Source organism: Ogataea polymorpha (assembly GCF_001664045.1).
Source record: "Ogataea polymorpha strain NCYC 495 leu1.1 chromosome Unknown OGAPOscaffold_4, whole genome shotgun sequence".
NCBI lineage: Eukaryota > Fungi > Ascomycota > Pichiomycetes > Pichiales > Pichiaceae > Ogataea > Ogataea polymorpha.
This window is the reverse complement of record NW_017264701.1, coordinates 952,537-963,413: the sequence shown is the minus strand read 5'-3', so window position 1 is coordinate 963,413 and position 10,877 is coordinate 952,537. Positions and strand designations below refer to the sequence as shown.

The 10,877-nt window shown below is 45.3% G+C and overlaps 6 protein-coding genes across 6 annotated transcripts; 1 reads left to right on the top strand and 5 right to left on the bottom strand.

The window, feature by feature from the left end:
* Positions 1 to 56: 56 nt before the first annotated feature.
* Positions 57 to 4,394, bottom strand: OGAPODRAFT_76794 (uncharacterized protein; the record flags this gene model as incomplete). Its single annotated transcript, XM_018356229.1, has 1 exon — positions 57 to 4,394. The coding sequence occupies one exon, from the start codon at positions 4,392 to 4,394 to the stop codon at positions 57 to 59; it is 4,338 nt and encodes a 1,445-aa protein (XP_018210852.1).
* A 106-nt stretch (positions 4,395 to 4,500) lies between these two features.
* On the bottom strand, positions 4,501 to 5,502 carry OGAPODRAFT_82716 (uncharacterized protein). The gene has a single exon (XM_018356637.1). It carries the CDS (start codon positions 5,349 to 5,351, stop codon positions 4,725 to 4,727), a length of 627 nt encoding a protein of 208 aa, XP_018210851.1. The 5' UTR covers positions 5,352 to 5,502; the 3' UTR covers positions 4,501 to 4,724.
* Positions 5,503 to 6,044: 542 nt separating this feature from the next.
* On the bottom strand, positions 6,045 to 6,368 carry OGAPODRAFT_41532 (uncharacterized protein; the record flags this gene model as incomplete). Its single annotated transcript, XM_018355419.1, has 1 exon — positions 6,045 to 6,368. A coding segment is annotated over one exon (324 nt), but the record flags the coding sequence as incomplete, so codon positions are not given.
* Positions 6,369 to 6,617: 249 nt separating this feature from the next.
* On the bottom strand, positions 6,618 to 8,242 carry OGAPODRAFT_82715 (uncharacterized protein; the record flags this gene model as incomplete). Its single annotated transcript, XM_018356636.1, has 1 exon — positions 6,618 to 8,242. One exon carries the CDS (start codon positions 8,240 to 8,242, stop codon positions 6,650 to 6,652), a length of 1,593 nt encoding a protein of 530 aa, XP_018210849.1. The 3' UTR covers positions 6,618 to 6,649.
* A 514-nt stretch (positions 8,243 to 8,756) lies between these two features.
* On the top strand, positions 8,757 to 10,851 carry OGAPODRAFT_16635 (uncharacterized protein). Its single transcript, XM_018354564.1, has one exon. The coding sequence runs from the start codon at positions 9,214 to 9,216 to the stop codon at positions 10,300 to 10,302; it is 1,089 nt and encodes a 362-aa protein (XP_018210848.1). The 5' UTR covers positions 8,757 to 9,213; the 3' UTR covers positions 10,303 to 10,851.
* OGAPODRAFT_88488 (uncharacterized protein) lies at positions 8,758 to 10,851 on the bottom strand. The gene has a single exon (XM_018356900.1). It carries the CDS (start codon positions 10,797 to 10,799, stop codon positions 10,314 to 10,316), a length of 486 nt encoding a protein of 161 aa, XP_018210847.1. The 5' UTR covers positions 10,800 to 10,851; the 3' UTR covers positions 8,758 to 10,313.
* Positions 10,852 to 10,877: the final 26 nt, after the last annotated feature.

The window sequence follows — 10,877 nt, the reverse complement described above, 5'->3', positions numbered from 1 at the left end:
TGCAATACATTTTATTCAAATCAGCCAATCAGGTAAATTAAATTATTACAAAGTGTTTAGTAGTGCTGACGCTTATTCCTTTCATGGGCTCGGGAATCATACCGTCTTTTACGACCGGATGCTCGATCATGCTCATGTTCTGGCGTAGGTTGTCTCCCGCTATTGTTCGGTTGTCTGTGTGTCGAAAATTCTCGAGGTCGATAGTCGCGACTGCCTTTGTAGCCACGTCCAGGAGGGTTCGATGGAGGAGGAAGAGGCGGAGGTGGTAATGGAGACGCTGACGACGACGACGGTGAAGAGCTGGCAGTAGTCGACGCTTGTCGCTGCATAAGAAGCCGCTTCTCTTCTTCCAAACGAGCCCGGAGCGCTGACGAACTTGTGCTTGACGGACCGGTAGGCGTGCTAGTTTTGTTAGTGGTGCTTTGAGGTTCCAGTGGAACGGCGGGGGTAGGCGACCTCGAAGATGGTTTACTCTTCGGTTCGGTATCTTTTGGTGGCTCCGAAGCTGTTTCGTTTGGTTTTTCTTCGGCCGGCTTCTTTTCCTCCAGCTGCTCTTTTTCGGTCTCTATACCTTCCATTTTGTCCTCTGTGCCACCATTCTTGGTTGAAGCATCTGTGTCCGCAACCATTTCTTGTGTCTGTTCTTGTTTTTCATGCTTCACTTTTTTCTCCAGGCCCACTAGTCCATACGGTCTTGCAGTTGGCGTTGCTTTTTCACGTTCCTTGCGTTCGGCCTCTCTTTTCTCTCTCTCCTGATTTTCTAGCTCGGCCTTGCGGGCGCGCTCCGCGGCCAGCCGTTCTTCTCTCTTTTTCATCAGCTTCTCTTTTTCCTCGGGATCCATTTCATAGAACTCCCAGGTTTGAACACAGGAGGCCTTTTTGGACGAGATCAGAACAAATAGCGCATTAGAAGCCAACTTGATGTCCTCCCTGGAGTCTGAAGAATATATGGCGGCCAGTTTGCGAGTAAGGACCTCCGAATGATCTGCAACAACAGGAAATTCTCCGAGAAGGTTCTTCAAAAAGATGATCGCATTGTTCCGCGTAGTATACTGCTCGGAATCCAAGGCTGCAAGAATTCGTTTCTCCAGCGATTTATGCCAATTGAAAAGTGTCTTCCTAAACTCTTCAAATTGCAAATGGTCTCCACCGGGCACTTTCAAACCCGCAAGCAAAGGATCCGAGGCTCCTTCCTTTCCCAACGCCTTGCTATCATACAGTTTGGCGTCCTGCCTCCATGTGTTGAGTTCTTTCAAGACATGTAGATAAAAAATGCCCAGGTTCTCTATTTCTAAGGTGGTGCTGGTGAACAGCGTAGGCTGGAGGAAGTTGCACGTGAAAAGCTCGTTCAGAACATAAACCAACGAAAACCCAGAAGTGTTTAACGAATGAGCAAGGAACAAAAACTCTGCACAGTACACTGCATCGAAGGGAGAGTGAACCATCCTTGGCAAAAAGCAGTGCTCCAAGATTTGTTTGGTACTTTTGGAGACCGTTTCCTCGTCTGAGACATCTTCAAACCATTGGTCTTTCTTATTCCTGATACGAGAAATGGTGGCCTGGTAGTTGTTTTCGTGTTTTCTTGCATCGTGTCTCACACGGGTCGAGATTTGATGCAGTTGACCAAGTTCATGTTCAAGTCTTTGCAATTCTTTCTTTGGAATATCTTTATCCTTGCGAGACAGAGCCAGCTTTTTGTTCAGCATGCTTATTTTCGATTTGATGCTTGCTAACTCCTCTCCATAAGAGATTTTTTCATAGCAGATATCGTAGAGCGATAATAGCCAGAAGTCGGCGTAAAAGCTGGCGCTCACGGCGTCCCAGTCAAGTGGCAACACGGCACATAAAGTAGCTTCGAGCTCATCGATGTAGTCCGGATTTGCTTTCAGCTGTCTGCTCAGATGCCGTCTCCAGATCTGAAAAGCCCAAACAGGACGAACGCGAAACTGTTTGATAAGAGTGTCCAAGGATATCATTTTCTCCTTAAAAATACTTGTCGAGAGATTCTCGTCGACCATTGTCGTGAAGGTGTGAATTAAGGAGTTGAGCTCGTCACAACGACGGTTTAAGATCTTAAGCGGTGCTTGTGGCGAGTAGACCGTTTTATCTGGGAGATTGGCAAGAAGAATGAACAGCTCCGCTAGAATGTCTAAACTTACCAGAGTATCCAATAATTTCCGCGAGCTTGCAAACGAATCTGCTCTCTTGTCTTGGATCACCATGTAAACAAGCTTTTGAAGACTTGTTTCCGCGTTGAGCAGGAATATTTGCCTGGAAGTTAAATTGTTGATGTGCTGAATACCACTCATAGATCCGACAATCTCATTGACCAGAATGATCAGATCTGTTGATCCATTGTTGAGACTTTTGGTGATAAGAGTCAGGATCGGTCCGAGTTGGAACTGTTCAGGTCTAGATGTGGCCAATTTACCGACAAAGGACGATAAGTTTTGAATCCATTGCATGTAATTTAGTCCGTCTTCTTGCATCGCCTGCCTGTTTGAATTGAGCTTGTTGCAAAGCTGAAAAGTGAGGGAATCCCAGACAAAAGCACCGAAATATTTTGATGCTTCCACAATTAAATCACTCAAGCTGCTATAACTTTCAATATGATTAACAAATGTCGAAGTTACTGCCAACGGGTTACCAAAGGCCGTCCTGGTCAATTGCCGCATTAGGGCTTCTCCATTTGCTGTGGAGAGTCTTTTGAGGATATCCTTTGTTTTCTTTTCTGCAATATCAAAATTCTGCTTGATTTCCAGATCGTTCTTGGCAATCACATTCTGATACTCGCCGTATAGATTGTAACGGGTTTCCAGCGGGTAGAAGTCAAGCAATATTGAAAAGGCTTCATTCACAACGGAAGCATTATTGGCGAATGAAAGTGACGGGAAGATGAACTTGCGGTAAAGCTGCAATATCTGGTCACGATCTGCTCCGTTCTGTAGCCGATATCGCAAAAGTCGGACTAGCTTCGTGAATAAAACCGGATCCCTGGCCACCTTCACGCCGTTGAAACAGAGGAACTGATGGCAAAATTTGACAAGATCCTCAAAAGACTCCACCAGTCTCAAGGAAGTGTCCAGGCTTGGCTTTCCTATTCCTGTGATACCAATTGTGTTATAGTATGGGGTTATAATTTCGTTCGCGAGGTCATTCACTAGTTTGCAAACTTCTTCATCTATCAGAGGCAAAAACGGGTGTTGGACCAAAATGAACAGCGCTTCGTCGTACATTTTCAACTGCAGGATGTATTTCAGGAATTTGATCTTGGCAATGTATTGCGACTTCTCCTTGACTGTGACCTTTCTTTCAATAGGAACAGGGGGCTCTTCAGCCCTGCTTGTCTTCGACGACTCACCCATGTCATCATCATCATCGTCCAAAACCAGTGGAGCTGCCAGGGCAAGAGCAGAAGCAGTAGCTTTGAAAGCATTCTCCTTCAGTTCTTCGTTATACTGAGCGTATAGATTATCAATTTCTGTATTTTTTATTGGCTTGAGAGCAAAATTGGCATCAGACTCGAAATCCAAAGGTTGTAAAGAATTGTAGATTGAATGGAATTCAAGAATGCCTTCCTTTATCAAAAAAGTAATCAGTTTCAGTTCCAACGGAACCTTCTCTTTTGTATCCGCATTCAACAGAAATGATACCACCACCAACTGCAACGTCTTCGACTGCTGGGACGTGAATATGCTGTTCTTTATGACTTGCAAGACCAGTTCTTCGTTTTCGTCAAGGTAAAACGCAAATATACTCAGCATCAGCAGAAACGATCTAGTGATATCTAGTCTAAAATGGCCGATCAGGCGCTCAATGATGCGGCTGAAATAGGTGATCTTGCAAAGCGCATCTTCCTGATAAAACATGCCGATGAGTTCAACAGCCAGTTTTGAGTAACCTTCGCTTGACTCGTGAAGCGAGGAGTACGTGACTACGCCATAGTCATTCACTCTGGCATCACTGAAGTAGCATTTATTGAAATCGGGGAACAGTCCATTTTTAAGAATTGAAAAGTCTAGATACTGTCTTTTGAACTGGTTGTCGATCTTGACAGCTTGAATGAATGCGTTGAGATGAGGTTTGGGATTGCTAGCCTGGAAGATCAGCAAGAATTGCACCGATAGCTCCTGTCGCTCTTTCACGTTTGGGATTGTGGAAATGATTGTATTCACAAGATTTGTCAGGTTGTTGATGGGGATTCTTGAGCTGAAGTCGTTCAGACAAGTAACAATCTCGTAGAATACTTCGCTCGGCGAAATATCCTTTTGAACGATTCGCGACGTCAGGCTCTCAACAGTCTGTTTCCAATTGGAGACCGCTTGCTCGTCAAGAAATTTCCACGTGTATTGGTACGCAGAAGCATTCTCGACTTTGGGAGTTTCCTCAGTCATGATGATTGACGATTGAAAAAAAAAATAATTCAAAATAATCTCATTTTAAAGATATGGTACGTGTTTAGATCGTGACTTCTAACTTGTAGGCGGATAAGATAAGGGAGAAGCAGCTTTATGAAGCGCTCAAAAGCAAACATATCGGACTGGGAAATGAGGATACAACGAGAACTGAGTATATCAGCAACATCAAAAGAGATACCTACGCAAGCCTGGTGGCCCATCCGGCAATGCTGGAGTTCTTATCGACCACTTACAACAAACCTAGACAAATTGTACACACAGAGATGATAGAGAAAATGATCCGGCCTATGGAGACAAACAAGTAGATCAGCTCAGCAATGGAGCTTGTTCTTCCCTGTTAACGGTGCTCAAACCAGATCCGAACATGATCACCACCGAAACCACAAAATTGACGGCTGCAATAATGAAGGCAAACAGCCATTGTAAAGCAACCATTTTGGTAAAAAGCTGGCCAAATCCAAGGCCTAACATCAGCAAGCTGGTACTCAGACCAATGGACCAGTCCTGGTAGAAAACCAAGATTGCCAGAGGAACGACTAGGAACTCCCAAACTAACACGTTTGCCAAAATACGTGCCAGGAGTGACTTGTTGTGCGAATGGAATAAACAAGCTCCATTCCAAAATATGGCATACATGGTCCAAGACAGGGGCAGAGCAGTGACTGGGAAGTGGACAGTGAGCCAATCGCTGACGTTCTTGATGGCAACAGTGCGATGTGTGAAGTAGAGGGCCAACAGGTTCAGCAAATTGATGATAAGAACCAATTCAGCCAAGGCAAACTTCTCCTTGTGGAAGAAGTAGCACCAAAGGAAATGTAGCGCGTTGTTAATGGCGAAGTGAGGGCCCACTATTTCACTAATCGCAGCTTTGTTCTCTGCTGCAACAGTCTTGTCGAAGAAGACTTTGATAATAAAAAACACCTGGAGCAACATTGTCACCAACCAATAGATGTCAGTGACAACAAAAAATCCAGTGAATGGAGTTTTGTAGTGCTTTCCAAAGTGGCTGAACAGGAACAAGAACAATGTTCCGTAACCTGACAGCAAGAACGATGCCACAATCAGCGCCTTTTGGGTAAAAACCTTCGATTCGGTAGTCATGATGAAGAAACTTAATGAGACTTGATTTTTAGTTTGCTACTTCCTCTATGCGGCCCCGGTTTACGGTGTAAAATATTATTTTTCAGAAATATACCTGCAGATCAGCAGCAATGCATAGTGGAGAATACAACGCAGGTGACTCCATCGCCGGCAGGAAGCAGCATTTCGAAAATTGTAACTCTCTCGTTATGTCAATTTTGCTCAGCTTTTATTGTAGAACAAGGAGCAAGCCCTACTGACTCGGTGTCGTCACCTAACGTGGCACGTACCGCACTCTGATGGAAAAGACAATCTCGCGCTCCAATTTAATGACGACGATAGAGTGTTTGATGAAACGATCAGAATTGGCCAAATTATAGCCAACTATTGATACCCGGTTCGCAAATTCGCATAATATTAGACTTACACAGTTATAATGATCCGGCTATGTCCTATGCAACTATAATTTTCAGCTTTCAGGTCTCTGTAATTACAAGTCACTCATTCCTCCTGGGGTTTCTCAGATTGCTTAGGAACCTCGACCGGACCGTTTTTCTCCGTCCAGTCAGAAAAGGAGCCAACGTAGTTCAGTCTTTTGCCGTAACCAAAAGTGCTAGCAAGTTCCTCGGCCATGCTCGATCTCACACCCGCCAGACAGTAGAAAAGCAGGGTCTTGGATGGATCCGGCTTTGGAAATCCAAAAGTCTGCTCAAACTCGTCTGGAGAAAGGCCTAGCGCACCGGGACTCGAATTGACTGGAATATTAACGGCACCAGGAATGTGGCCCTTGGCGTACTCTTCTGGCTCTCTGACATCAACAATAACGTTGTCAGGATCTTTCTTCTCGACTAATTCCTTGACCTTCGAAAAGTCAACCACTGGAGCTTGCGACTCCTCCTCCAAAACACTATATTTGCGAATCGAAAATCGTGAGGCCGAAAAAGCCACAGGGGTTCTGTTCACCTGAGATCTATAAATACCAGTGGAACGCAGAGACACAAGTGATCTGGTCAAAGGACGGGACTTGGCAAATAAAGCCAAAGGGCGCAATTGTCTCAACATTGTTATTTAATCTTATCAACAAGCGTTCTTATTTGCCGTTATTTTTTTTTAGAGTCCAAGTACTAGCCACACATGTATTAGCCACAATTTTACATACCTCTACGGAAGTTCTGAGCCATCTGTCTCATGGCCGGGTTGTTCATCATCTGCCTCATTTCTGGAGTGTTCATCATCTTCATCATTTCTTGAGGATTTGGCATTCCGCCCCCACCCATCAGCTGGCTCATGTCGGGCATACCTCCGCCTAGTCCTCCCATCATCTTATTAATATTTTGCATGAGAGATGGATTCGACTGCATCTGTTGCATCGCTCTTTGCATGTTCTGCGGATTGAACATTCCACCACGGCCGCCTGCCATTGGGTTGGCTCCACCTTGCTGCATACTTTTGGTTGTCTGTGCCATTCTGGCAAACATCTTCTGCTGCATCAACACTGCCTCGACCTCGGTCACAGACGTTCCGGATCCACGCGCAACTCGCACAATTCTGCTTGGCTGGTCCACAAATATATCTCCGTCGCTATCAAGTTCTTGTTTTGTCATTGAGTCCATCACGTAGACCATTCTTTTGAATCTTTTGGAAGTTTCTTCCTCGCCAACCTGATTCATCATCTCGCCAATGCCCCCAGGTAGCATTTGAGCAATCTTCGACAATGGACCCATCTTGAGAATATTGTTCATTTGCGTTTGGAGATCTCTCAGCGTGAACTTACCTTCCTGGAAGTTTTTGATCGTGTCTTTCTGGTCCAGATTCAACGACTGGACGTGTTCCATAAGACCCTGTATGTCACCGATGCCCAGCAACTTGGACACAAACTGTCTAGGAGTGAAACTTTCTAGATCATTAATGTGCTCTCCGGTACCGATAAATGCAATCGGAGTATGCGTAGCAGCCACTGCAGAAATGGCTCCTCCGCCCTTGGCATGTCCATCCATTTTGGTGAGAATTATGGCTCCGAAATTAGAGGATTCTTTAAAGGCACGCGATTGAGACTCTGCAGCCTGACCGATCGAGGCGTCCAAAACCATAATCGTCTGATTTGGCTGCACTGCCTCTCCAATTTGGATCATTTCCGCAAACAGCTCTGACTCCTGACGATGACGTCCGGACGTATCCACAATGATGATCTCGAATTTCTCTTTTTTGAACTTTTCAACACCGTCAGAAGCAACTTTCACAGGGTCTGCCTCCGTGTAGGAACCATAGTATGGGATTTTTGCCTTTGTCGCATTCTGTTTGAGTTGGTCAAAAGCACCAGCTCTGAAGGTATCTGCACACACCATTCCCACCTTAAAACCTCTTCTTTGGTAGTACACGGCGAGTTTCGTACATGTGGTTGTCTTACCCGCACCTTGAAGACCAACAAACATAATCACGTTTGTCTTCTTTTTCTTTGGTTTGTAAAGCTCCGTCTCCTTGCAGTCAACCAGATCACATAGCTCATCAAAAACAGCCTTCTGTATCAGTTTCTTCTTGTTGACACCTGGCTTCTCCTCCTGCTCAATGGTCGATTTGAGCTTTTTTCGAAGATTGAGCACCAGTTTGACGTTCACGTCTGCCTCAATCAGCGCGTTAGAAATTTCCTTCAGAAGACCGTCGACCGCCGTTTGATCAACAACGCTGGCCTTCGTCACCTCCGACACCGCACTGTTGATCCGCTTTCCTAAATCTGCGAGAACCATTATGACAAGAGGTTCGACAATATTTTCAACTTTTTAATTTGACGTCGCACATCTATACACCCGTAAGAATTTGGTTGCAGGATCGAGGCTGGCATACTTACAGCTGCATTCAAAACACGGCCGTTCCGCACTCCAGCATAGCATCCAAAGCTGGCACGGATTAGCACACGCAGATTGGCACCCTTTGTTCTCCAGCTCTCAAGCGACACCTTAAAGACACCCTTGCACAGATTTTGCATAACTTAGACTTTAAATCTCCAAACAAGGCCATGAATGTCTTCAATGCGATCCATTCGTCGACCTCAAATTTAATCTCGAGGACAGGAAATACCGGATCCAATGGCACACAGCCGCCACAGCTCTTGTACTTCTACATAATCGACCCGTCTTTGGGTGACCCCAGCAAGGAAGATGATCAACAACTGATCAACCAGATTCTCGTATATCTCAACTTTGAGGATCGGGACGTCCTTGAGACCGAGAAAGCTAAACGAATTGGGTTTATACAAGGGCTTGGAGCGTTTGCAGGCCGTTTCAATGGTTCTGGCAACGATTCTTTAAATTACATTGACACAGATAAATCTAGAGTGGTTACGGGGATCTTTGAGGAGAAATACCATTTCTTCTGTGGCTTTCGATTCGCAAAAGCTGGACAGTCATATGTGCGACGAGGCATTGCAACGCCAACGTATCTATTGAATGAGTTCCAGTATGGCTACAATCTCTACCGAATAAACTATGGACCCATAGATCGCAACGCAAAAACACGACTACAAGACTGGTGGCGGATCTGGCTGACGCAGAAATTCGAGTATCCGTCAGGCTTTGGTCTGACGGACCGAGGAGTGTTGAATCTGTTTTCTGGATATCGACGTTCGTCCGTCGAGCTGCCGCCTGGGTTCAAAGATAACCTCAAAAATGCATTAAAGCAGTTTAGTCTTAAAAACAGCTCTTTGGTCGACTTGTTGATCATGAACACCAACTGGACACCAACAAAGAATTTTGGCGTGGTATACTTGAACGAGGAATCACCGATACCCAGAGAGTGGCTGATAAACTTGGTGAACCATTTCGAGAGACTCGATCTTACTATAGGCCTCTCTACGTATTCGCTAAGGCTCAGCAACATTCCGTCGCTGAAAACCTACTATGCTGCTATTCAGGCTTCATCTGGAGGAAACCCAACGCTGCTTGATAGATCCATATTACAGCCTGCTATTTATATCCACGAACAGTTGACAACACATGTGTTCAATCCTTTCACATCTGCAATCAATACTGTTGCTTCCGTTCCCCAGCTTGTGTCATCCATTGGCTTGTTCGGGCTAGGCTCGTCCTCTAACGAGGAGCCTGAGGTTATGGATGAAACTGTCGTAGAGGCTCCACAGTCGCAAGAGTCGCTGGCCACGGAGCTGACAGGAAAATACCTCTTAGGCGAGACAAGCGATGGGAGGATCACCAAAACAGTGCATCTGGGAGACTTCATTGTGGAGATGGTTGTGTACGAAATCAACGGAATATTGTTCACCTTGCTGTTTAAAGAGATCGGTCAAGAGATGGACTTTTTCGCTTCTCTTCAATCACAGCTAGATGAGATCTACTCCTCCTATTTCAGTGATGTGGTCGCTACACAATTGAGGTCCATGGAAAAAGACTTGAAAGAGAAATCGGAATTCTTCTATCTAATATACAATCCGCTGACCAAAGAGATCAAGACTTCGCTGCCAAATATCCCCGACTCCGATGACATCAAAGAAATCAAAACCTCGGTGCTACCATCGGAAGGGGTGAACAGGACGCAGATCATCAATCTTTCATTAAGCCTGATGACTCACATGCTAGAGAACCGCGGGTTAATGGGTCTCGAGCCGGTCGAGAAGCTTGTCAAAATCAACAGAAATTGGTGGTGTTTGCATAAGATGGTCGATGGTAAAAGTGTGATCGCTCTTAAGAAATTTTCTCCGAGCGAGTTCAATTTGGAAGCAGACAGTTTGGTTGCCTCTTTTGGCGCGGAATTCAGCAAATGGTTCAATGAGTCTCTACGAAGCGGGTTCATCTAGAACAATGGTGATTAGTGCTCGTCCCCGTACAACACCTTATTGACCTCACTCAGCGGCAAGTCCCAGATTCCGCTGGTGGAAGAAAATAGATAGCGGTCGAGGTCTTTTTTCTGGTAATGCGGCAGTTCTGTGATAACAACCCCGTCAGGATCTGCAATTGTCCGGGGATCATCCAATGAGGGAGTTTTCACTTCTATGTTGTATAATGCAAGGGCCACATATGTGTACATCATGGATACCAAAACATATGCTGGAATGACGAGAGCCCACCACCTTGATGGGTAGTAATATATGCCAACGTTATTGAGGATCGAATCTGGAATCATGGACCAACTCAGCCATATGAACAAGAAGATAAAGCTAATGACGTATGCCGCGAATCCTTTATATTCTGCTTGGGAAGTGATGTTCGTGGAGACAGTCACGTCGGACTCTCTGGCCAATGCGTCGGAGATAAACGCCAAATTTTCCGAGGTAGAATTGGCAGTGGCGTTCATCAAGCTCGAGGTTGAGTGGTTGGTGCTTAAATTGTACAAGGATGGAATTAGCGACGTGATTGACGAAGTAGATAAAGA